Source organism: Heptranchias perlo, chromosome 7, assembly GCF_035084215.1.
Source record: "Heptranchias perlo isolate sHepPer1 chromosome 7, sHepPer1.hap1, whole genome shotgun sequence".
NCBI classification, from domain to species: Eukaryota; Metazoa; Chordata; class Chondrichthyes; order Hexanchiformes; family Hexanchidae; genus Heptranchias; species Heptranchias perlo.
The window spans coordinates 88,097,665-88,125,307 of NC_090331.1; the positions used below are offsets into that span (position 1 = coordinate 88,097,665).

At 42.8% G+C, this 27,643-nt stretch overlaps 2 protein-coding genes across 5 annotated transcripts in view; one reads left to right on the plus strand and one right to left on the minus strand.

The window, feature by feature from the left end:
* The window catches only part of mettl21a (methyltransferase 21A, HSPA lysine), a 61,451-nt gene that overhangs the window by 21,618 nt on the left and 12,190 nt on the right, over positions 1-27,643 (plus strand). The window lies entirely within an intron of this gene.
* The window catches only part of creb1b (cAMP responsive element binding protein 1b), a 63,651-nt gene continuing 45,054 nt past the window's right edge, over positions 9,047-27,643 (minus strand). For all 4 annotated transcript variants that reach the window (XM_067988082.1, XM_067988083.1, XM_067988085.1 and 1 more), the window contains 5 exons: positions 25,535-25,635; positions 22,295-22,434; positions 17,492-17,674; positions 12,947-13,103; positions 9,047-10,513 (listed from right to left, as the gene is read on the minus strand). In XM_067988082.1, the coding sequence (XP_067844183.1) occupies positions 10,369-10,513; positions 12,947-13,103; positions 17,492-17,674; positions 22,295-22,434; positions 25,535-25,635 (726 nt within the window). In that variant the 3' untranslated portion in view covers positions 9,047-10,368. The remainder of the gene's footprint in view (positions 10,514-12,946; positions 13,104-17,491; positions 17,675-22,294; positions 22,435-25,534; positions 25,636-27,643) is intronic.

Below are 27,643 nucleotides of genomic sequence, written 5' to 3' on the forward strand. Positions count from 1 at the left end.
ATATTCGTTCAAATACACTCCATGCAGGTACAGGATGGATTGTGGAGCAGAAAGAGCTCCACCTCCCAGTGCACTGCTCCACTTTCAAGGTGAATTATTTTCAAGGCCATTCTGAACTAGGCTGCCAAACGTGAACCAAGACTGCCTGAAATTTATTTCACTTAGGATCAATAAGGCCTGCTGAGGGAACTACAGCAGGACCTCAGCATAAAATTCAGAAATGTAACCATATTAAAGACTTTGGGCTCAATTTCCAAAGGGCAGCGGAGGTTGGGGGGGGGGGTGCAGGGGGGGTGATATGCGGCACCAAACCTGGAAGGCAAGTAGGCGGGTTGCAATCTCGCAACCCTAATGAGGCCAATTAAAGACTCTTCCGGGTTTCACGCCCGGCAGCCAATCTGATTGACAGGCTGGCTACCGACAGGAGCTGCAAATCCGAGGGGCGGTGGGGGGAGAAAGAGACAGACCTCATTGGTCATTGCAAAAGAGAATGGGGGGGGGGGGGGGGGGGGGGGAGACAAAGATCAGAGGTTGGGGGGAGACGACATTGAACATTAGAAGTGGTGGGGGGGGTGGGGGAGGAGAAGACGTCGGACGTCAGAGAGACATCAGACATCGGAGCGGGGGGTGCAGGTGACATTGTTTGTAAGGTATGTTTATTTTTTTACAATAGGAAATGTAATTTAATTTAATTTATTTACTTTAGTTTTGCTTGATCCGACCCTTCCCGCCTGGTTTCACCAGGCGTGAATTGGAAGCCGTGTGAAAGCTGCCCAGGTAAGCTCAAAATCTTTTTAAGTGGCCAATATGCCAAAAATAAAGTACCTTAAGTACCTCGATGAGGTACATTTGCTTGTTTAAATATCATCCCGCCGGCTTTAATTGCTGACGGAACTTCCGGGTGCGGGAACGGCGCACGTACCCAGATGATTCTGGGTCGCGTACGTTCTTCAGGGGGTTGGAGCCGGGAATCCTGCCCGCTCCGGATTTCTCCGATCTTCTTTGCCACCCCGCCCCTAGACTTCCATTTTAAAATTGAGCCCTTTGTGTTTATTCAGAGAAAGCAATGAATTAAGAAATACCCATTGAGAACAGACGATTCTCAAAACATTCATCTCAGGAGGTCTTTCGAAGAGGATCAACTTCTGCGGAAACGAGTTTTTTACAAAACAATGCTTTTCACAGAAACCAAAGGGCTGACCTTTTTTGCTGCCAATTAAATCAGAGAGAAGGGACAGATACAGGTATTTGGTATCAACAATGATTTTGGCATCCACTGGGAATTTTCCTTTATCCAAAGTTTTACTTTTTTGCTACGTTCTAGAGCATTCAAACAAAGCAAAATTATTATGTGAAACCTTTAAAATTGCCTGTACGGAACCAAAGCATTACCGTCAGTGGGAGGAAGCAAAGATCTAGATCAGGAGAAATTTCCAGTGTTGGGTGAGATATTCAGGGGTGGGAAGAGCGAGAGTGGGCATGAGCACAAGACTTCAAATGGTCCGACTTAAGTAGCACATCAATAAAACGATTCTCTTAGCTCTAAATGTTTGCAATAAGATACTTTGTACTCTATTTTGTTGCCAATTGATCTCTAAGGCGATAGCACTGCCAATGTCTGAGTGAAGGAACGTGGCTTCTCATGAAACTTACTGTTTAAATTTAAAATAAGCCGAGAGAGCAACAGCATTAACATTAACAAACATTAATTTTTAGAGGGAACACGAACTACTCCCTCCTAAAACTCTAATGACGTATTTTCTAAAATATAATGTTTTCCCCTCCACATTACACTCAATAACTTGCATTAATATAGCGCATTTAACATAGTACAACACCCCAAAGCACCTCACAGGAGCAATAACAGACAACCATGTGACATGGATCCACATAAAGATATATTAGGACAGGTGACCAAACACTTGGTTAAAGAGGTGGTTTTAAGGAGCGTCTTAAAGGAGGAGAGAAAGTTAGAGAGACAGAGAGGTTTAGGGAGGGAATTCGAGAGTTTAGGGCCTAGGCTTCCACCCCTGAATATCACACCCAACACTGGAAATTTCTCCTGATCTAGATCTTTGCTTCCTCCCACTGACGGTAATGCTTTGGTTCCGTACAGGCAATTTTAAAGGTTTCACATAATAATTTTGCTATGTTTGAATGCTCTAGAACGTAGCAAAAAAGTAAAACTTTGGATAAAGGAAAATTCCCAGCGGATGCCAAAATCATTGTCGATACCAAATACCTGTATCTGTCCCTTCTCTCTGATTTAATTGGCAGCAAAAAAGGTCAGCCCTTTGGTTTCTCTGGCCACTGTCTGAGGCTGAACTAGACCGTTCGCATCTCCCACTTGACCCTGACATGAGCTCCGACCCCATATCAGTTCCATCTCCAAGACCGCCTGCTTCCACCTCTGTAACATCCTTGTCTCCGCCCTTCCGCCCACTTCCACCACCGTAACATCCTTGGCCTACATTGGCTCACGATCGAGCAATGCCTCGACTTTAAAATTCTCATCCTTGTTTTCAAATCCCTCCATGGCCTCGCTTCCTCCCTAAGTCTGTAACCTCCTCCAGTCCTATACCATTCTGAGAACCCTGCGTTCCTCCAATTCTGGCTTTTAGTGCATCCCCGATTTTAATCGCTCCAACATTGGCCGTGCCTTCAGCTGCCTAGGCCCTAAGCTCTGAAATTCCCTCCCTAAATCTCTCCGTCTCTCTCTCCTCTTTTAAGATGCTCCTTAAAATCTACCTCTTTCACCAAAGTTTTGGTCACCTGAACTAATATTTCCTTATGTGGCTCATTATCAAATTTTGTTTGATAATGCTGCTGTGAAGCGCCTTGGGATGTTTTACTATGTTAAAGGTGCTATATAAATGCACGTTGTTGTTTTTGGCAACTGAAGGCATGGTTGGCAACAGTGGAGCAATAAAATTCGCTGAATAACGAACACTAATTTTTTTGAAAACCACAAACCACTCCCTCCTAAAACTCTAATGATGTATTTTCTGAAATGTAATGTTTCCCCCTCCACATTACACTTCGAGTTAGTATTGACACATATCACATATTATACAGAACTAGAGTTATATTCTACCATCCAAATCTGTCCAGCAAGCTATCACTAATGGCTCAGATTATATAGGTCAGGAAGATCCCAGCTTCCATGTTTGGTCTGTGCTGAGTTAGCTAATATCAGCCAGACCAGTTGGTAGGGGTACTGCAAATGGCCTGGGTTTGGGAAAAGGAAAATCAGGCAGGGTTGAAGCTCTGGATCACCATACAACGACTACTATTGGAAATTTGCATGTGTGTACACCGTGATGCTCCCCATAGTTAAATAGCCTATCTGGCACTTGCTGTCAAAGCTTACATGTGACAGTACTGGATGGTGTCCCAGAACCCAGGGTTTTGATGGAGTAAATAAAGAGAAACTGTTTCCAGTGGCAGGAGAGTTGGTAACTAGAGCGGATAGATTTAAGACAATTGACGAAAGAAGCAAAGGGGGGACGAGGAGAATTTTTTTTAATGCAGCGAGTTAGGATCTGGAATGCACTGCCAGAGAGGGTGCTGGAAGCAGATTCAATAGTAACTTTCAAAAGGGAATTTTATATATGGTCGAAAAGGAAGAATTTGCAGGGCTATGGGAAAAGAGCAGGGGAGTGGGACTAATTGGATAGCTGTTTCAAAGAGCCAGCACAGGCACGATGGGCCAAATGGCCTCCTTCTGTGCTGTATGATTTTCTATGAGTGATCCTCCAACAGGGGAAAGGAGAGAAAAATCAGAGGGGGAAAAAAAACTGCCTTATAAACTAAGAAAATGAATCAGGATTTGTTTTAACTTTACCCCTTCTTTTGATTCTCTCTCCATCTCGCTGGGCCAACAGGTCAGGCAAGTGGGATACCCACTCCAGGATTTTTCAAACACTCACTTCTACTGAATAGTGAGAGAACGCCCTGGAAACGACTGATTCGTCACTCACCACCCTCAACACAAATCATGAACTTCAAATGTGAAATTTGTTCCAGTAACTACCACGTTTGGTTTTAACACCAGCTGTAAGTGTGAATGATAAAACCATCGACAAGATGACAAACTCACAGACAACAGAATCATAGGGCACAGAAGGAGGCCATTCAGCCCATCGTGCCTGTGCCGGCTCTTTGAAAGAGCAATCCAATTAGTCCCACTCCCCTGCTCTTTCCCCACAGTCCTGCAAATTTTTCATTTTCAAGTATATAATCAATTCATTTTTGAAAGTTACTATTGAATCTGCATCTACCACCCTTTCAGTCAGTGCATTGCAACTCGCTGAGTAAAAATAATGCTCATCTTCCCCTCTGGTCATTTTGCCATTTCTGATTTGTTAAAATGGAGACTAAAGGGCAGGTTCTCAGAGTCCTTGTCTGTGCTGGTCATTATCGGACAATCGCGGGCGAGGACCTCAAACATCTCCCCTCAAAAGTTCGGTTTTAAACATAAGCAATATTTTTTAAAACATAAACAATACTTTGCATTCTTTTTTAAATGGGGGAAGAAAGGAAATGAAACAACGTTCGTTCTTGGGAAGTCTCCCATTTAAAAGGGAACTGTAAAGCTTTCTGGGCATTGGAATCCAGAATCAGATTATAAACAGTCCTGAAATGAGATCTCCAGCTGAGCTAAACCAACTGTAAATTCCACAAGAGACGGGCAGTCTCACTCGGGTCGCCGTGGTAGAACAGCTGTTGTGAAGTCAGAAGCAGTGGAAATATTTTCAAAAGGTCAACTGCTTTGAGCACCAAAGTAGGCCTTTTTATTTGCTTTTCAAAAACACTTCCTTTGCAAACAGTTCTTCACAGAATCATACAGCACAGAAGGAGGCCATTTGGCCCATCGTGTCTGTGCCAGCTCTTTGAAAGAGCTATCCAATTAGTCCCATTCCCCTGCTCTTTCCCCCTTAGCCCTGCAAATTTCTCCCCTTCAAATATTTATCCAATTCCCTTTTGAAAGTTACATTTGAATCTGCTTCCACCACCTTTTCAGGCAGTGCATTCCAGATCATAACAACTCATTGAGTAAAAACATTTCTCATCTCCCCTCTGGTTCTTTTGCGATCTGCATCATAGCTGCTACATCATATCCCTCCATAGTTATCAATGCTGTTAACTCCCCAAATTTCTTATGGCTGTTTTGTGCATTCACATACACACAACTCAATCCTGATATTTAGGAACAGTGACCCTTATTCTTTTTCCTGGTTTTCTCATTTAATTCCTTGATCATCCTTGTCCTTTTCCAACAATATTTTTATTTCTCACTACTTCAAAGCCTCTTCCTTTCCCTTTCTCTTGATATTTCCTCACTATTTATTTTAGCCAAGCCTTCTGCTCAATTCTACACTTTTCCCAAATCCAGCTCCATTCGTTTAAATTCTCCCCCAATGCGTTATTAACCCTCTCCACAAGGACATTGGTGCCATTAAATGCTCATTATCGATAAATCAAACATAGACAAGCACCATGAACCCTGACAGGATGTCGTGAGTTTACAGGATCTGACAACACGTTGCAGTTTTTATTTTGGTGCGGAAATAATCCTGGACTCCCTTAAAAAGTTAACAATAGATATTCATTCCCAGAATCTAATGGTAATCCTGACTTTTTTTGAAGGTTGAAGGTCAAGTCCCATTCCAGAGATGTGAGCACAAAACCTAAGCTCACACTCCAGTGCAGTACTGAGGGAGTGCTGCACTGTCCGAGATGCGTCTTTTGTATGATTCGTTGTAGAATAGTGGCTCTGCGGGACTAGTGAGAGTCCATGACAGCTGCTCCTTGAAATAAGCATGGGATTCTAAAATGTAAACCCCACAGCACTGAATTCAAAAAAATGCAAGTTTAACATTTTACACCAGTGATTGATTGGAAAAGAAAATTGTATAAAAATACAAAGTTGGGCTAATTTTATTCCTGCCTATACCTGTGCATTGGCTTCCGTGACATGATTAAGGACTCCCTTGTCCGGCAGGCTATGGGTTTACTTTGCACTGTTCCAAGCCCGTGAAAGAGCTTCTTAAAAACCTAACTCTTCAACTGTGAACCTGACTCCCCCTCCCTAACTTCCCCATAATCCTTCCTGTCTCCTGCTCCCCCCCCCCCCCCCCCCCACAGTAAAGCACTCTAAAACATATCAGTCGTGACTCAGTAGGTAGCCCTCTCGCCCCTGAGTTAGAAGGTTGTGGGTTTAAGTCCCACTCCAGAAACTTGAGTACATAATCCAGGCTGACACTTCAGTGCAGTACTGAGGGAGTGCTGCACTGTCGGAGGTGCCATCTTTCAGATGAGACGTTAAACCGAGGCCCCGTCTCCCCTCTTAGGTAGATGTAAAATATGCCATGGCACTATTTTGAACAAGAGCAGGGGAGCTCTCCCGTGTCCTGGCCAATATTTACCCCTCAACCAACATCATTAAAACAGATAATCTGGTCATTATCACATTACTATTTTGAGGGACCTTGCTGTGCGCAAATTGTCTGTCGCATTTCCCTAACTTACAACAGTGACATTTCAAAAGTTCTTCATTGGCTGTTAAGCGCTTTTGGACACCCTGCGGTCATGAAAGGCGCTATATAAATGTAAGTTGTTATTTAAAAGAAAAAGCACACAGAAAATTGCCATCAGCTTCTTCAGCAAAGAATTTTTTCAACTTGCTGAAGATACTGCTGAATAAGTGCATGCGTGTACGTGCGCTGTTTTGGTTACCAGGCGGACTCGAGATCTGTGGTTTTAACCTGAACCCTTGGCCGGCCTGTCTGCAATTCCCTGGTATGCTATGCCAGCATGTAATGTTGCTACTGCTCAATTAATAATACACTGTATTGCAGGCAACGGTGTGTGTTCCAGCAGCAGGCAATTTTAAGCAACTCAGGAATTACCTAACCACCCAAGCACATGTTTGGTAGAAAGCTAACCGCCAGATAATTAAGCCTACAGCCCTTCCTCCCACTATAAATAAATTACTAACATCCTGAGATAATCCAGTCGTTTCACCCCAGGACATTTTCCAAACAAGAGTGCAATATTGATAGTAAATCTTTACTGGGTGAAAGTACTTGAAAATTGTGGCAAAATTGCAAACTAGATCCCTTTTTTGAAAGGAGGGAATGAATGGAGTCATTAAAAAGTAGGATCTGAATAAAAAACATTATTCAGGGCATACGATCATTACTGACTTGATCACACTCAGAGTTCAGTACATTTCCACGTGTGAGGATGTTTTCTAACACCACCCCTCCCTTTCTCCCCCCTCTCCAATTATCAGAACAGGCTTGTCTAAATGTACTTGTGCTGATAGATTATGGAAGTTTCTGCTGCAGAATGGAGCTTTTAATTGCCAGTTTGTTTACTGTCATACGAATGGAGGCTTAGACCTGAGTTCTACTGCATTGGTTGCATTTTTGAAGGGCGTCCTTGATGGGTCCCCGAATCTTTAGTACATGTGGTAGTCTTCTGAATCATACTGCCACTTTTTCTATTGATGCTCACCCCAAAACCATTTAACATCTATGCGCAAATGACAGCATAGCTACAACCGCAAATATCTAACAAGCAGTAACAAATCTCCCCAACCAACTGTAGGTTTAAGCAGGTCATGTCAGTACTACATTCAGTGTGTTTGGTTCTCATGGATCATAAAAGTCTCTAATTTGTGCAGTTGTGGAACTAAACATTATTTTCTTTTGAAAGTAGGCAGGGCACCCGTCTATAAAGGTGAGCAGCAGGAGGATATCAGTCTGTCTCGTATAACCAATTATTTTAAGGAAGGACACTGCATATATCGTCCCCTGCTGCAGGTGTTATCAACGGAACCCTACAACCTCTAATCCAGGTTGTAGAGGAGTCAGCAAACACCTTCACATCTTGTTGATCCAAGCCAGGGTCTGACCTCACTGGGCTGCTAGCAGCAGAGAATTGATATTGCGACCGAGATCCCAGTTGAACTCAGCCTATTTACTGAGAATACCAGTGACAATTCTGCTAGACTCAACTTAACTGACCTCCTGTTTCACGAAAGGGAACTCTGGACATAGGAATGGGAGTGGGCCATTCAGCACCTCGAGCTTGGGCAGGGGTTCTGTCGTGAACTGCCCAAAACCAGATGTTTTACAAGAAAGGCCAGAGAGAACAATGTTCTTCCTTGGCTCAGTGGTCGCACTCTCGCCTCTGAATTAGTAGGTTGTGGGTTCAAGTCCCACTCCAGAGCACATAATTTAAGCAGACACTCCAGGTGCAATACTGAGGGAGTTCTGTGCTGTCGGAGGTGCTGTCTTTCGTATGAGACATTAAACAAAGGCCCTGTCTGCCCTCTCAGGTGGATGTAAAAGATCCCATGGCACTTTCTGGAGAAGAGCAGGGGAGTTCTCCCTGGTATCCTGGCTAATATTTAACCCTCAACCAACATCACTAAAAATAGATTATCTGGTCATTATCACATTGCTGTTTGTGGACCTTGCTTTGCGCAAATTGGCTGCCGTGATTCCTACATTACAACAGTGACTGCAACTCAAAAAAGTACTTCATTGGTTGTGAAGCACTTTGGGACGTCCTGAGGTTGTAAAAGGCACTATAGAAATGCAAGTTCTTCCTTTCACTCTCTCTTCTCCCTCCCGGTTTTCCCCTCCGTTTTGCTTTAACAGATGAATTTTTCTACATTTGAGTTGCTTGACTGTCTTAAATGTCAAAAAGTATCTTAGGCTGCGATTAGCTGACACTGTAACAACACCCTGGCTGCCTTGAGATTGACTCCTCGGTGCTAAGTTTATGCTAACTTAGGTCCTCAGTCAAGACTGCTCCTCAACGGATGACAGAAGTGCCTGACTGGCACATCCTCAACACTACATACAACTTGTAGCGTGACATTAAACGAGCTGAATGATCGCTTGGGGTGGAGGTTATTCCTGCTCCCGACAATGAACCGTTGTATGCAATGGTGTGTCTTGCATCACACGTCTTGCTATCCTCTTTGTACAACATCTTTAAAAAGAAAGCTATGAAAAAAGGAGATTGTTCCTTTGTTCTGTTAAAATTTGCACTGGGCTAGTTTATTTTGCGGGGTGGGGACAAGGTGCTGAACCTCAGATTGACGGGACAGCACTGCTCTCTACCGAGAGCGGTAAAGAGGTTGCATCACAAACCCTTGGCCTTTTCTAGTTTTCTTTTTGCTTGCAGAGTCACACTTCTTTTAGAAATATATATACAGTATAAAAATGTAAAGTGTTATTAATACAGTGCAAAGGCATCAAACAAGGTGACCAGTTTCACAACAATTATTCTCCCCGCCCCCCCCCAAAAAAACAGCGCTTTACACCCTTTTCGCACTGGGTGCTGTTTTACAGCATTAATTGGTTTTAAGGTTCGATCCCCCACATAGTTTTTGTCGAATGATAAATACAAAACTAACATTCCTTCCGCCCTCACTTTCTTTTGGGCATGAGTTCAGTCAGCTCAGTTTGACTGACAGAACAGTCTGGCTGGATCACAGCACCTTTTAGAGAGAGAGGGAAAAAAAAATATATATATACATAATGCAAACCAACAAGAGACGAAACTTCTAAAATTCAAGCTCAGTTTAAAAAAAAAGGTGATTAGTTAGCAAAGCAGTTAAGGCGCTCGATATCCACGACTCTCTGGATAAAAGGGGTCTTCAGCCCCAATATGGGCCCACCCCTCTGACCCGCTTACTAATATTGTGTGGTGTGGTTTTTTGTTTGATTTTTTTTTTTGCTGGGCTGCAAGCTGGTGTGTCCTACAAATGGCTTGGTGCAAAGAGGAGAGCATGGCCATCCGTGTGGCCCCACGAATGTGCGCCTTCTAACAGTATGGGCCTGAAGGTGCCATGAAGGCAAGGCCACGGGTGCAGACGCGAGCTCCCACTCCGCCCGATGGGATGACTGCGACAACACTGCGCTCAGGAACAAGGAGAAGAAAAAAAGAACAGGGCGGGGGGGGGGGGGGAGGGGATGCGGGAAGACACCGCGGTAAACTAAAATATTTGCTTGTGATTTTCCCTGGTCACGCTAGACAAGGGTTTTTTTGTACCAATAAGTTAGTTCGTATACAAAAATGTTCATGTGAAAAAAACCAATTGTCCAAACCAGGTTCCAGGCTGTCTTGAGTTTGGAACAAGAAAGATTTGACCAGGTTGGATCCTGTGATCCGATGCATGATCCCCTGGTGCATGGGTGTGCAGCTGCCGGAACTGCATCCATGCAGTTTCTTTTTTTTTCCCGTGTAGGAGAGAAATCATTAGAAAAGGTAGCAGAGTCGCCCAGCTCATGCCGATAGTCTTTTGGGGCAAGTCTGTTAATCATTCGCTGGAATGTCAGTGGCGTGCTAGTCGGATTTATGGCAGTACAGGTCCTTGAGTGCCTTGAGCTCTTCAATGAGCGTCTTGTTTTGATTTTCCAGCACAGCAACCCGGTTCTCCAGACACTTCACGTACTCTTTCTTCTTCCGACGACACTCCCGTGCTGCTTCCCTGAAAGGGGGAAGGAAGGAATTAGAGTAAGTAGATATCGCCCTCCAAGTATCTTCCTCTTAAATTTTCTCTCTTCTCCACTGCTTCCCACCCCACCCCCCCCTCCACCCACCTTAAAGCAGGGATCAAGCTGGCTTACGGTCACTTGGTAGCCAACCCTCGAGTGACCATTATGCATCTGTCTGTGTAGGCTGTCAACTGGCTATTCATCCATAGCTGAGCCTGATTCTGTTCCCACTTGCCGTCCACAAATGTGCATACTCCGGGAGGGTCTCACCAGTCAGCACTCAGGAGTGGGGACTGCGTTATTCTTCCTCCTCCTTCAGGCTCACTGAAATCAGCAAACTCTGTAGGGACAAGGAATCAAAGCCCAGCACTTTCCTGATCTGCATGGTTTGAGTACTACACAACATGGTGCATTTATGCACTGAGTCATTGGGAGCACCCTGAGTTTCACTTACTTTAAGGAGAAAGAATTGGAAAAATGTTTTTAACATATGTGGGAAAAGAACCCTAATATCTGAATATTAATGTGGTGATAAAGAAGAAAGAAAGGTTTGCATTTATATAGCACCTTTCACGACCTCAGGACGTCCCAAAGTGCTTCACAGCCAATGAAGTACTTTTGAAGTGTAGTCACTGTTGTAATGTAGGAAACAAGGATCTGTGCTGAGGCCCTCATCTATTTACAATCTATATTAATGACTCAGGTGAAGGGACTGAGTGTAATGTATCCAAGTTTGCTGACGATACAAAGCTAGGTGGGAAAGTAAGCTGTGAGGAGGACACAGAGTCTGCAAAGGGGTTTATACAGGTTAAGTGAGTGGGTAAGAAGGTGACAGATGGAATATAATTTGGGGAAATGTGAGGTTATTCACTTTGGAAGGAAGAATAGAAAAACAGAATATTTTTTAAATGTTGAGAAGCTATTAAATGTTGACCAGAGGGATTTGCATATGCTTGTACATAAAACACAGAAAGTTAACATGCAGATACAGCAAGCAATTAGGAAGGCAAGTGGTATGTTGGCCTTTATTGCAAGGGGGCTGGAGTACAAGAGTAAGGAAGTTTTGCTGCAATTGTACAGGGCTTTGGTGACTACAGTACTCCAGGTTCACACCTGGAGTTCTGTGTACAGTTTTGGTCTCTTTACCTAAGGAAGGATATACTTGCCTTAGAAGCTGTGCAAAGAAGATTCACTAGATTGATTCATGGGATGACAGGGTTGTCCTATGAGGAGAGATTGAATAGAATGGGCCTATACTCTCTGGAGAAGAATGAGAGGTGATCTCATTAAAACATAAGATTCTGAGGGGGCTTGACAGGGTAGATGCTGAGAGGCTGTTTCCCCTGGCTGGAGAGTCTAGAACTAGTAGGGCCTCGTCTCAGGATAAGGGGTCGGCCATTTAGGACTGAGATGAGGAGAAATTTCTTCACTCAGAGGGTTGTGAATCTTTGGAATTCTCTACCCCAGAGGGCTGTGGATGCTCAGTCGTTGAGTATATTCAAGGCTGAGATTGACACAGATTTTTGGACTCTAAGGGAATCAAGGGATATAGGGATCGGGCGGGAAAGTGGAGATGAGGTCGAAGATCAGCCATGATCTTAGTGAATGGCAGAGCAGGCTCGAGGGGCCGTATGGCCTACTCGTGCTCCTATTTCTTTTGACAGACGTTAGGAGAAGTTTTTTTTTTAAAACATAGCATTGTTACATGGAATGCTTTGCCACGGGGAGTAGATGAGTCAGAGATCATTAAATCTTTTTAAGAAGAGCAGATAAACATACTGCATTGTAGGGAGCTTTGGACTGCTTTAGCAAAGAGCTGGCACAGACAAGATGGGCCGAATGGCCTCCTTCTATGCTTCTGTGGTCCTACATGCAATTAAGTGTTGGCCAAGGTGGACACCAGAGTCAAGCCCAATCCTGTTCTCATCTGGTGCACACACACTGAAATAGTCGGTCGGGTTCATGGCCTAGTGATGAGGACCGGAAGTTCTGGTTGATTTTCCCCTCTATTGCAGGGTTATTGAGATCAGTTGTAGCAACTGGGATGTGGGCATCGCTGGCAAGGCCAGCATTTACTGCCCATTCCTAATTGCCCTTGAGAAGGTGGTGGTGAGCCGCCTTCTTGAACCGCTGCAGTCCATGTGGTGAAGGTTCTCCCACAGTGCTGTTAGGAAGGGAGTTCCAGGATTTTGACCCAGCGACGATGAAGGAATGGTGATATATCGCCAAATCAGGCTGGTGTGTGACTTGGAGGGGAACGTGCAGGTGATGGTCCAGAATTAGAAGCTGGGATTTACACTAGTTAGCACCTTTACCCACTGACCCCATCAGAAGAGCCTGTCATGGGTTTCCCGTAACCCACTTTCGTGATCTTTCCATGAGGATTGCAGCCATTGGTTTCCAGGATCGGAGAAAAGGGACAGTACCTGTTTTTCATGAGGCGGATTTCTCGTTTGCGGGTGGTTTCTTCAGCGTTCTGGGGCTGGTTCTGCAGGACTGGGGATGATGCCATCACCATTCCTTGGCCAGCAGTGGAGTTGGGAGTGGTACGGATCTGATAAGTCTGGACATCTCCAGCAGCACCTGAATGAAAATCACAATGAAAGAGTACATCAGAACAATAGAAACAAACAAATAAATGTCAACTCTGTCAATGTCCTAATGCATCAGTACTAGAGAACTGGCCAGCACAACCCTGACTGCATTAATTACTTAAGGAACTCCCTTAATCAACTTCAGAATTCTGCAGACTTCTAACATACAAAATATAATTTAACCAGGATACTTTAAGTTCCAACTTTCTCAAGTTTAAGTAACCAGAAAATAGTAATCTTATACACAAACAGTATTCTATAGCTTTTCAATGACATTTACTGATACCATGCATACAGTGTGGGATCGGTGCAGATTTTTCTTTTGGAATATTGCCACAATTTTAAATATTGAATTGCATTTTAAAATTCCTGATCAAAAAGCTGCAAATATGTATGCTAGGGTGATGGGATATGAGTTTTTCATCTGTATTTCCTCGGGTAGTGAGAGTCTGATCTTAGTCAACTTCTTTTTCACGATGGAGTCTGTAACAGATTTGCTTGTGGTGTAAATAGAGTGTTACGCTTGAGGCAAGAGCTATAACCTTGTTCTGAACCCTAGAATCTCCTATTATCCTCTTGTGTGGCATCCAACATTAATCCAATTAAACACCATTGTTTTCAGGTTGAGGCCTAACTAATCCATTTTTATGGTGCCAATCATGCTGGCTGGATAAATTCCCTTTTGAAATCTTACCATCTTCGTTGTGCTGAGTTAACTGATCTCAGCCACAGCCTGAATGTTCCTGGGCTAGCAGGTAAAAATACAACAGCTATCGCCACCCCTGCTGGAGGCTGCATGTTACCTCCAATTCCCCCCACCCAATCCAAGCTCATCTCTTCCATGAGATCCACCTCCTGCTTTCTCAATCCCCTCCCCACTCAACTGTTGACCCCTCAATCACCCCTCGCACCCCCTCCCCAGGCTTGCTGACATTGTAAATTTCTCTCTTTACTGAGGCACCATTCGTCTCCTTTTCAAAACCCCCAACATCACACCATCCCCCTCAAAAAAGCCCACCCTTGATCCATCACCCTATCCAACTACCGCCTCATCTCTAATCGCCCTTTCATCTCGAAGTTCCTTGAACGTGTCTTTGCCTACAAACTACATACCCATCTGTCCCAAAACACTTTGCTGGAATCCCTTCAGTCAGCTTTTAAGAAAAATAACTCACAAAGCCTGAGAGCCACTGCAGCCATGCCTTCACGATCCATGGTTAATTCCAATTTTGTAAGAGGGATGCAAATGTGGAGTTGAAAATGTCAAAATGCAGGGATCGCTGATGACAGATTGCAATATTTTCTATTGCCACTAGCTGGTTCCACCATGCTTCGTTCAAAAAAAAGTGCTCTAGCAACATCTAATGGCAGAATCTCATTCTGCATAAACCAGTTTTTAAATAATCTCATTTGTCAAGGAAGAAAAACGCACATTTTGAACATTTATCTGTGCCATAATGGAAACGGTGGCAGCATGTCTGCAAATCTCTTAACCTAGTAGGGCTTTTTTTGGAATCCCAATTCCAATCGCAGGCTCTGCAAGTCTTTGCACTTTGGCTTTCTATTCAGATAGACCTTGAACTGCTGAACCTAGCAGGGAGGGAGAAAAATTACCTAGAATGTACAGCACAGAAATAGGCCATTCAGCCCAACAGGTCTATGCCTGTGTTTACGCTCCACACTAGCCTCCTCCCATCCTTCATTTAACCCCATCAACATATCCTTCTATTCCTTTCTCACTCATGTGTTTATCTAGCTTCCCCTTAAATGTATCTATGCTAGTAGCCTCAACTACTCCTTGTGGTAGCGTGTTCTGCATTCTAACTACTCTCTGGGTAAAGGAGTTTCTCCTGAATTCCCTATTGGATTTATTAGTGACTAGCTTATATTTATGGCCTCTAGTTCTGGTCTCCCCCACAAGTGGAAACATCTTCTCCAAGTCTACCCTATCAAAGCCTTTCATAATCTTAAAGATCTCTATCAGGTCACCCTTCAGTCTTCTCTTTTCTAGAGAAGAGTCCTAGCCTGTTCAATCTTTCCTGATATGTATAACCTCTCTGATATCATCCGAGTAAATCTTTTTTGCGCCTTCTTCATTGCCTCTATATCCTCTTTATAATACGGAGATCAGAATGTGCACAATACTCCAAGTGTGGTCTTACCAAGGTCTATACAAGTTTAACATAACTTCCCTGCTTTTCAATTCTATCCCTCTAGAAATGAACCCCAGCACTTTGCTTTTTTTAAAAAATGGCCTGATTAAGCTGCATCGCTACTCTTAGTGATTTGTGTATCTGTAACCCCCAGATCCCTTTGCTCCTCTACCCCATTTACTCTTATTTTCCAAGGAGTATGTGGCCTCCTTATTCTTCCTACCAAAATGTACCACCTCATACTTATCTGTATTGAAATTCATATGCCAATTACATGCCCGTTCTGCAAGTCGTCCTGTATTTTGTTGCAGTCCTCCTCAGTATTAACTATACCCCGCAATTTGGTGGTGTCAGCAAATTTTGAAATTGTACTTCCGACTTCCGCGTCCAAATCATTCATGTAAATGGTGAACAACAGTGGTCCCAGCAGCATTCCTTGTGGAACACCACTTCCCACCTTCTGCCTATCTGCGTAACTACCTTTAACCCCTAATCTGTTTTGTTTTGTAGCCAGCTTGCTATCTATTCTGCTACTCCACATGCTCTGACCTTAGTCACGAGACTCCTATGCGGTACCTTAGTGAAGGCTTTTTGAAAATCCAAATATATTATATCTACTGCATTATCCTTGTCTACTCTTTGTTACTTCTTCAAAGAATGCAGTAAAGTTGGTCAAGCATAGCCTTCACTTTTGAAATCCGTGCTGACTATTCTTTATTATATTTTCGGTTTCTAGATGTTTTTCTATTACATCTTTGAGTAAAGATTCCATTATCTTTCCTACCACCGACGTTAAACTTATTGGTCTATAGTTCCCTGGACTTGTTCTATCTCCCTTTTTAAATATAGGAATCACATAGCTGTCCGCCAGTCCTCTAGCACTATTCCCTTTTAATAAGAACATAAGAAATAGGAATAGGAGGCAGCCATTCGGCCCCTCGAGCTTGCTCCGCCATTCAATAAGATCATGGCTGATCTTCTACCTCAACTCCACTTTCCCCATCCCCATATTCTTTTCTAGTGAATTTTTATATATATGTAATAGTACCTCTGCTATCTCTTCCCTAACTTTTAATATGCACTGATGAAATCCATCCGGACCAGGGGTTTTATCCTCTCTAGGTTTGCTAGTTTATCAATTATCTCCCCCCCTTTCTATCTTAAATGTCTTTATATTTTTTTTGATCTCTTTTTCTAAAGTCATGTTTGTCTCACTATTTACCAGGGAGACTAAGTAATTATTTAATATTTCTGCCATTTCGCTGTAATTACCTGTGGGTTTATCGTGTGTATCCCTTAATGGCCCATTCCTATCCTGATTTTTCTTAATAAGCTTCTGCACTCAAGAATGCCCTGTTCCTGGTGCACCAAACCGACAGCACCTGTAGAAGTGTTCTGAGCACTGACCACTCCACTCTCAGCAGCAGGTGACAGAGTGCCAAGCAATTCATGATGTTTTGCCATCGATTTACGACGAATGATTCAAAAAATACATAACAAAATGCTTAAACGAGTTATGATCTGGAATGCACAGCCTGAAAGGGCGGTGGAAGCAGATTCAATAGTAACTTTCAAAAGGGAATAGGATATATTCTTAAAGGGGAGAAATTTGCAAGGCTATGGGGAAAGAGCAGGGGAGTGGGACTAATTGGATAGCTCTTTCAAAGAGTTGGTACAGGAACAATGGGCCGAATGGCCTCCTTCTGTGCTGTATGATTCTATGAATCTATGGTACATTATTTAACTCCCCTCCTGTCTTTGTCAAAATGGCTTGAAATTTCGCATATACAAAACAGGATGCATAAAAGATAAAAATCAGCAGTCACACAATCAAATCAACATTTGAAACACCCTTGGTGAAACAGTGCATCGAAAAGCTGCACCACAGAATCATAGACATGAGACCCACAATATCTCACACATCAAGTTCTTGCTCGCAGCTGGGCATCATCGTGCAATGGTACATGCTGGCATTATTAAACATCACAGGGCATTTCTTGTCACTCACTCGTAGATCATACTGATTGATTCAGAGCAGTACAGACAGTGTACATCTCAGCAGAGTGACACGTGGCGTGAGTGACCCAATAATCTGACTCGTTGGACTTTGTTAGTTCCACAGCAAAGTTAAGCGACCATAGCGAAGCTTGCTGCACTGCACAAGAATCGTAATGTTAAAAAGGAAATCAGTTTTTTTTTTGAGAAGCCCTTCAAAATGACTCACCTTGTACGACCACTTGGCTGCCCGGCACAAAGATCTGCTGTCCGTCAGGACTCTGGGCATACTGTACAATGGTTGCTCCACTCTGGGTCGTCGCTGTGTTACTCATCGTTAGCGTCTGGAGTCCTTGCACCCCATCCGTGCCATTGTTGGCCAGCTGGATTGCACCTCCCTGTGTGATAGCAACTGGCAACAGCAAAAGAACAAAGTCAATGGAAATTTATGATCAAACAGGGACTTCAATTCAGAAACACTCTTTACTATAATGGAGACTGTTAAAAGTAGTTCTTATTTGGGCTGGGGGAGAAATTTCATTTGAGCTCTCTTCCTCAATATTAGAAGATCTGCATTTGGGAGCAATATTTCTGCAACCTTATTATCAATAACAACTTCAGTCTGTAACAACAATACCAACAACTTGAATTTATATAGCTCCGTTAATGTAGTAAAACATCCTAAGGTGCTTCACAGGAGCGTTATCAGATAAAATCAAAATCAGAATAGAATTTTCAACTCCAGGTTGAGCGAACCCCAAGGCTGAAGATGCAGGGTTCAAATCCTGCTCCAGACAGTACCAGTGAATGGAGACTGGAGCTCTGGCTCTGAATTCTGGGTTGACATCCAGTGGGATACTTATATCTGGTGGGTGTGCGTGCCTCCCCTTCCAGACTAACCACCATATTGGCTGGTTTAAAGGTGGTTACGTCCATGGAAGGAGTGTTAATCAGGCTGCTAATCCTTCCACTACTTAACACTATTTTCGAAGGGAAAAGCGTGTAGGTGAAAACTACCACTACTACTCCAGGATTAGTTTATGAAAGGTACACCTTTTTTTTTTAAATGAAAAGCGAGGTTTAAAAAAAAAGTTCCACAAATAATTCAGAAAGTTAAGATTTGTTATATTTTACTTTTTTTCTCATATAAATGATATGTTGATAGGGTTAGCTGAAGTAGGGTGGGAGGAGGCTCTTGCGGAGCATAAACACCGGCATAGACCAAATGGGCCAAACAGCCTGTTTCTGTGCTGTAAATTCTATGTAATTCTGTGTACAAATTTGACATTGAGCCACATAAGGAGATATTAGGACAGGTGACCAGAAGCTTGATCAAAGAGGTAGGTTTTAAGAAGCTTCTTAAAGAAGAAGAGGTGCAGGGAGGGCATTCCAGAGCTTAGGGCCTGAGCAGCTGAAGGCACAGCCGCCAATGGTGGAGCGATTAAAATTGGGGATGTGCAAGAGGCCAGAATCATTTTGTGATAATATTCTTGGCTGTTAACACAAAAAACTGACTAGCATTGTTCCTGGTAGGGTTTTTGTGGAACCCTAGTTCCAATCTTAGGCTCTACAAATCTTTGCTCATTGGCTTTCTCGACAGATAAGTTTCATTTATTCTTGAACGGCTGCATATAGCAGGGAGGGATAAAAATAAACAGGCTGAGGGGAGACCTTATCTTTATCACTCAATGAAGTCCTGTCCCTGGTGCTTCAAACTGACAGCATCAGTGAAATGTCCTGAGCATTGGACTGCTCACTCTCAGCAGGAGCTGACAGAGTACTTCATTCATCATTGAACTCCCTTCTCACGCACAAATTGAGAAATCAAGAGTGTGGCTGAAGTGGACTGACTGAAGAGAAGTGGCTTGGTTTAAGGAGAGCTGCACTACTGGAGGATTGAAAGTGACACCCCTCAGGCATTTGTGCCAATCCTTTTAAGATTTTCATCCTTGTCTTCAAATCCCTCCGTGGCCTCCCCCTCCCTATCTCTGTAACCTCCTACAACCCTCCGAGAACTCTGTGTTCCTCCAAATTCCTGCCTCTTGTGCATCCCCGATTTTCATCGCCCCACCATTGGCAGCCGTACCTTAGCTGTCTAGGCCCCAAACTCTGGAATTCACTCCCTAAACCTCTCCACCTCTCTCCTCCTTTAAGACGTGCCTTAAAACCTATCTCTGACCAAGCTTTTGGTCATCTGTCCTAATATCTCCTTATGTGCTGTGCCAAATTTTGTCTGATAACGCTCCTGTGAAGTGCCTTGGGACATTTAAAGCGCTATATAAATGCAAGTTGTTGCTGTAAGAAAATTGAATAAGATGAATGAATGTTGACCACCCAAAGGTCGTACTGCAGTGGCCATGAAAGCCCACAACAACCGGTGGATTGCGACAGTATTGTCACATGATTATCCACCTTGGCTAATACAACACAATTACACAATGAACTGTACTTAGCTTTCCTCTGACCAGACCTACTGGATAAGCTGGCACTTTCTTCTATATTTCCAAAGTTACTGGTTGCTTCTAATTTTTGGGGAGAGGGAGAGAAGCACGGTGTAATAGAAGTTTCAGTGATATAATGGCTGTGAAAATCTCAACACAACCTCCTGCCTCTAGGTCTGCATTCATAAGGTATTGTACCAAATGTGGTACTGTAAATATCTTGGCGTTGCTGTGCAAAAGATTAAATCTGAAGCAGAAACCACACTGGAGTCATGCAAATAGATTACTTCATAATTAATAAGACAAAGATTAAGGCCTGCAAAGGTTTAGAAAGCAATGCTCAATTAGAACTAGAGTATAGGAAGACTTGTATTTATATAGTGCATTATCAGGTCTTTCACAAACACCCCAAAACGCTTCACATACAACAAATTGCTTTTAGAAATGTAGTAACTGATGTTACATACGAAAATGACAAACAGGAAAAGGCCCACTGGTCCACCTAGCCTGTCCCATATAGATGCGTTGTCTGGTGCATCATAATCCAGACACGCCCTACATTTATGTAGGCAAATGTGGCAGCAACTTTGCACACAGCAGGGTCCCACAAACAGCACCAAAATGAATGACAAGTTAAATCTGTTCTTGGTGGTCGTTGTTGAGAGAAGGTTGGCCAGGACACTGGGGGAGCTCCCTGCTCTTCTTCGAATAGTGCTGTGGTATAATTAACACCCCTGAACCACCAGATAGGGTCTTAGTTTAACATCTCATCCAAAAGATGGTACCTTGGGCAATGCAGTACTCCTTCAGTACTGTAATGAAGCTCAAGTCCTAGAATAGTCTCAACCAACTATGTTCCCAGACATCAGTTGCCTCAGGCGTTAAAAATTTCGAAGGGAACTAAACTAAAGGTGTGGAACCATTCAGTTTAGTATTTTATTTTTGCCTCTTCTCTACTGTGTTCATTGTCCGCATCTTTGAACAATCTAAGAGCACTTAACTCACTGCTCAAGTTGAGATGAATATTTCTCCTGGTAAATACTGTGGATAAATCTAGAGGAATGAGCTATGATCAGGTGAATGTCCTTTTCTCATCAAGTTAATTGAGGGCTCACAGTTCCTGTGTAAAGCTTGCCACTACAGTATCAGTTTCGGTACAAAAACAGGGGGAGACTGACACAGGAACTGGGAGTTGATGGTGACATCATTTACCCAACGATCTAAGTAAGTGATTTTAAAAAAATCATGTCGAGACGAAACAGCCACAGAAATTAAATGGAGGGTGAACACCTTAGAAGAGCAACACCACTACTGGGCTTGATTCTCATTTAATGCATAATTGTTACTCTAAACACAAATAATGAAAGTGATTGATCTCTGGCCCACAGGGGTTATTACTCAGCAGCATTCAAAGAAACGTATAAAAAGGTTGAAGTGGATATGCTGCGTCGTGTGAATATGAGCATTGAGACCAAATGCCCAACGTGCTGTCTATTACTCATTTCTTATTTACTAATCAGAAATGCAATTAAACATTTCTGGATTCCCAATTAGCCACACGTTGCTATTGGCTACTGTACTGAACAACACTAATCTAACCTAACTGTCTCTACGGATTTTATATGCATGGGAGTGGTCTCATTCCTATCCATTTCAAATAACCTATCAACTGGGCTGAGTCTATTCACATCACCATTTCAAAAATCTCAATCATACTCTAGTGGAATAGAATTGAAAAGCAGAGAGGTTATGTTAAAATTTTATGGCACCTTGGTTGGACCACACTTAAGAGTACTGTGCACAGTTCTTGTCTCCATATTACAAAAAGGACGTGAAGGTACTGGAGAAGGTGCAGAGGTGTTTTGCGAGGATGATACTAGAACTGACAGGTTATAACAATCCGGAAAGACTGAATAGGCTGGGACTCTTTCTCTGGAATGGAGAGGGCGGAGGGGTGACCTGGTGAAGGTCTTTATAATTCTGATGGTGTTTGATAGGGTAGACGTAGAGAAGATGTTTCCGCTTGTGGGGGAGTTTAAAACTAGGGGTAATAAATATAAGATAGTCACTAATAAATCCAACAATTAATTCTGGAGAAACTTCTTTACCCAGAGAGTGGTTAGAATGTGGAACTCGCTACCACATGTAGTTGTTGAGGTGAATAGCATAGCTGCATTTAAGGGAAAGCTGGATAAGTACATAAGGGAGAAAGGAATAGAAGGGTATGCCGATAGGGCGAGATGAAGTAGTTTGAGAGGCTTGTGTGGAGTATAAACACCGGCATAGATCAGTTGGGCCAAATGGCCTGTTTTGTGCTGTAAATTCTATGTAAAAAGATTTAAAGAAAGACTTGCATTTATATAGCGCCTTTCACGACCACAGGACGTCCCAAAGCGCTTTACAGCCAACGAGGCACTTTTGAAGTGTAGTTACTGTTGTAATGTAGGAAACGTCATAAAGCAATGCTGTCCAGCAATTTGGCATAGTTTTCCCCATATAACTGGAAAGGAAAGTTCCCAGCCCTGATAATTGGTTCATTGCAGTGAAATGGTAGCATTCTTGTAAGGCCAGGATATGGGATGTGTACATACTGTACTGTCCGCTGCTGGTCTGATAGATGGGGGTTGGCATCGTCATTGTAGTAACGGTCGGGCCAGACTCTTCTTCTGATTTCTCCTCATCGATTCTTGGCACACCAGGGGTGTCAGAAGACAGTTCGTTCAGGATTTTCCTTAAAAGGGAATGCAATGAGACAATTTGATTAGGGACACCCAAGGAAATCTCTCAATAAACAGACTCAAGCCAAGCTAGAAATGTAGTCAAAGCAGTGAAATAGCTCATGCTTGACTGACCAAACATTTAACCATGTATAACTTTTAACAGCATTTCAGAACAAAAAAAAAATCAAAGAAAGCTACTGGACAAAGTGTATACCGGAAGTACTGTTTGGTGGCAGTAAACTGCTCTAAATTAATTTCTTTTCTGGTTGAGTATCATTAGATTTCAGTTCACCCATCACCCCTGTGCTTATTGGCTCCCGGTCAAGTAACGGCTTAAATTTAGAATTCTCATCCTAGTGTTCAAATGCCTCCATGGCCTCGTCCCAACCTATGTTTGTAGCCTCCTCCAGCTCTGTAACCATCCAAGAACTGTGTTCCTCCAGTTCTGGCCTCTTGCGAATCCCTGATTTCCCACATTGGCAGCCAAGTCTTCAGCTACCTAGGCCCTAAGCTCTAGAATTCCCTCCCTACACCTCTTTCCTCTTTTAATACGCTCCTTAAAATCTATTTCTTTGACCAAGCTTTTGGTCACCTGACCTAGTATCTCTTTATGTGGCTTGGTGTCAAATTTTGTGATAATGCTCCTGTGAAGTGCCGTGGGATGTTAAAGGCACTATATAAATGAAAGTTATTGTTGTTGAGTACATTATAAATCAAATAGTCAATTAGAATTTTGGAGTGGGAGGACACCAATCTCCAATCTCAGCCAGGACATCACAAAGAGGTGATTGGGGAAATAATTTAGAAGGAAAAAAAACAAAGTGTTTTTTGCACACCTCTTAGTGGTTGGTTATGAAGAAGGACAGAAAGAGACTTCAGAGCTGGTTACCTGCTTAATCTCCCCAGCAGAGAATGGTATTTGATACAAAAGAGAGGGACAAATCTTTTGTATAAAATGGAACATTTAGATATATATCTGACAAGACGAGTACTGACATGTGTCTCATTAAAGAAAGACGATTTCTCAACCTACTCTCACCTTTTATCAATAATGTTTATAAATGTTATTTGAAGGCCTTTATTTTATAACTACAGGTGTAATCTGTGGATGACATTCCTTCCTCAAACACCACCAAACATTAACGGGTTATTCATCTCATTTGCTGTTGGTGGGATCTTGCTATGTGAAAATTGGCTGCCACTTTTGCCTACATAACAATAGTGACTGCACTCCATTGGTTGCAAAGTGCTTTGGGATGTCCTGAGGATGTGGCAACTCATTACATAAATGTAACTTCATTCTTTCTACAGATGATTAATGATATTGCTTACATTAAAAAAATGTGCGTTACATTATTACAGTGTACTGCAGCCAGAGAAAATGATTTGCAGTGTTCCAACAAAGGTAGTCATTAGGAGACTAACAATGTTATATTCTGAGACCTTTTGCCAAACTGCGTGAACAAACAGTAGATTATAGTCAAATACAGACAAGGCTCTTCTCCATGTATCCTGGTTAGTAATTAAAACTGCACGTCACATTTCCAAGCTGAATTAGCAATCTATGTTAGAAATAGATGCATCTGACTGGCTGGGAGCCAGGTCTAGCACGAGCATTATTAAATTTAAAGGGAGGCTGTGAAGAAGGGGAAAGAAGAGGGAGAACTTTTCGTTTCCAATCAGCCCTTTCAATATCCAAATCTCTGTAATCTCCTGCAGTCCGAGAACTCTGCGTTCCTCCAATTCTGGCCTCTTCTGCATCCCCGATTCGCTTCGCCCCACCATTGGTGGCAGTGCTCTCAGCTGCCTAGGCCCTAAGCTCTGGAATCCCCTCCCTAAACTTCTCTCCCCTCCTTTAAGACGCTCATTAAAACCGACCTCTTAGACTAAGCTTTTGGTCGCCTGTCCTAATATCTCCTTATGTGGCTCAATGTCAAATTTTGATTAATAACACTTCTGTTACATTAAAGGTGCTATACAAATGCAGGTTGTCAATGTATTAGAAATTAATACTCTCACTTGTAATTTCTTCGAGTTATTTTTCACTGTTGATGTTGACATGCAGATCCTCAAGTTGACGCTCTCTCCATGTCTAACCATTCCAGTGACATCAGCTGCAGTGGGCGGCTCCAATACAATCAGTGGGAGCCATGACTTCCAGGAGCCACATTGGAATTAGCCAGCCCTGGTAAACCATGCCACAGAGAGAGAAGAAAACTCTGGAGCAGATCTCAAGGGTTTGGAGCCAACCTCCTTTCGCCACAGCTGTTTGCTATGGAGCGGCGCAGGGACATTCTATAATTGACACTAGTCTGGTCAATTAGGAGGTTCTACTTGTGAGTCTTCATAATCGTCAAACAATCTAATGTTAAAAATTAAAATCAAAGCAAATTCAGGTCAGAATATAAAAGGAGAGAGCTTGGATTCTCTGTCCCCATTAATCTCTAGTAGAGAGCGCTGGGGACACTTAAAAACTGGGAAAGCCCTCAATTTTTATTTGGGCCCAATATAACTCTGCTGGGTAAATAAATTTTACTGTTGGCTGCTGTTTAACTTAATGTTAATGTCGCAAAATCCGTTATCTTGGTAAAGCGACCATTTTTCATCTTTGAGCCCAGACAGCAAGAGCTGGTTTGTAAGTGGACAGTACAAAAGATGACATCACAGACAAGCTCAATCCTGATGTCCACACATAAACAGAGGTTGCTGGACAGAAAATCTGGAACCATGGATGGTTTATATCTTCACTAGTCTAGGGGACCCCCAAGAGCTATTGTTCAACATCAACTGCTGCCCCAGGGAACAGAATCCAGAACCTTTCTTGTCTTCATGGTTCAGTACATCAGGCATTTCCTTTGCCCACTAGGCCAATAAGGGAGCTAACTTGAGCAACTTTTCAATTAGCCTGTTCTAATTTGTTTTCAAAATGGGAAGCAGGAAAATGAATGGTGCTTATCTTACTGTCTATTTGTGCTTATGGCAATTCTCCTTCCTATGAAAGAAGCTGCTGCAGTGGAGGACAGCATTTTGGGTTAAGGTTACTTAGGAGTCGGCAGTGTAATCTGGAAATAAGTCTGTTACAGAAAGAATAGATGATAAGTTCTCTGTTACCTGTATGAAGGCCGTCTTGATAGAATTTCTCTACGTTTCTGCGAGTCAGTCATGCTATCCACAGACTCCTGGGAGTCCTCACTTTCTGGTATCGTGGAAATCTGCAATAAAGAAAAGTTTCAGTTTTCTGCCCACCTTGTTGTTTACTTCCAGTTTACAATTTAGCCACAAGGTAAACACTCCGACAATAATAGATTATTAACTGAAACTGTAGTTTTCAGACCAAGGACGGACTACAAGCACAACTGGAACCATGGATGGTTTATATCTTCACTAGTCTAGGGGACCCCCCCCCCCACCCCCCGAGACCTATTGTTCAACATCAACTGCTGCCCCAGCTGAGGTCAGGCTAGGAATGGAATCCAGAACCTTAAAACTAACAATTTGGCCAGTGGTATTTTTCTAACCAATCCTGTTGTATGCTCTATATAAGGTAAAAAGAAAAAGAAAGACTTGCATTTATATAGCGTATTTCATGACCTCAGGGCGTCCTAAAGCACTTTACAGCCAATTGAGTACTTTTGAATTATAGTCACCGTTCTAATGTAGGAAAAGCGGCAGCCAATTTGTGCACAGCAAAGTCCCACAAACAGCGATGTAATTATGACCAGATAGTCTGCTTTAGTGGTGTTTGTTGAGGGATAAATATTGGCCACTTCTCCAAAGTAGTGCCACAGGACCTTTTACATCCACCTGAGAGAGCAGACAGGGCCTTGGTTTAATGTCTCATCCAAAGGACGGTGTCTCCGACAGTGCAGCATTCTCGCAGTACTGCATTGGAGTGTCTAGATTTTGTGCTCAAGTCTCTGGAGTGGGACTTGAACCCACAACCTTCTTACTCAGAGGCAAGAGTGCTACCAAAGTGAACCACCAGGGAGGTCTTCTGATTTACACACACAATCACTCTAACAGCAAAGTGGTTTTGGGTCGACTCCCTACTTTCAACCCCCTCATGAGCCTTGCAAACTAAAAGAAAACTAATAGACCCCATACAACCATCAAAACATACAGCTCTGAGCCATAGAGTTTATTCCTGCAGATCCTCATCTCAACTGGCCCAACAGGAGATGTGTCAAAACAGTTAAGGACTTCCCAAATGGGAGAGAAAATAGTTTACATGCCTCCGAGAATGCTTCAGAACTTATTATTTACAGCAGCCTGGGAAATTCATTTTCATATGGAACGCCCTCTCACGTGATAGCTTGGCGAGTTCTATTCAAAGCATCCATTCTCAAGCTGCCTCTGAGTAGCAGTTTTAAAGCAGGAGGTACTATCAGTGGTAAACTGCTATAATTTACATCAGGATTAGGTAACAATTCATTGCATGTTGTAGCATTAAAATTACCACTAAGATGACGCAGTGGTATGATAATTCAACATCTGACCGAAATCCATGAGTTAACCATTAGACTTCACTATACTCGAAGACCCCTCCCACCATCACCTGGAGATCCTCTTGTACTGGTTGCCCTACTAAACTCCTTTCATATGCTGCACAAACTTCTGGCCTGACCACAGTGTCTATGATATCTAAGGAAGTTAAATCAATCACTGAGATAACCAGTGAACTTGCCCACTTAACTCTACTCTAGACCTCCAATGGAGATCCTTTTCTTGCTGCATTAAGACTGCTATTAAGCTGACTGAATAATATAACAATTCAACACGTAACCTAAACTGCACAGACTGTGTGTGAAGCATATTGTGTTCTAATAGTATATTCAGCGTGATTTGAAGAAATTATATTTGAGTGGAATTTACCATAAGTGTAAAACCTTGAGTACACTAAAGTTAAAATCCAAAACTCAAAGGACCCTAATGAATGTATATGAAGGTGGAGCAGAAACACTGTCACCCTATTCATACTGCCAGCTGATGCATGGTCTCATGTGATGGGCAGTTACATAAGTGGCAAGAAAGCAGCTTTCTTCTCTTCCTTCCAACAGATCCACCCGCCAATTCAAATCTCTGGGATTATTCAGATATTTCCCTCCTCCATCCCCCAAAACTGTGGGAAGGGGAATTCAAGGTATGTCAAGGTAAAGCTCTTCAGTACCTCGCCCAGCTTTAGGAGAGGGGTGCAGTCAGTTCCTGGGAATCACTACAGTA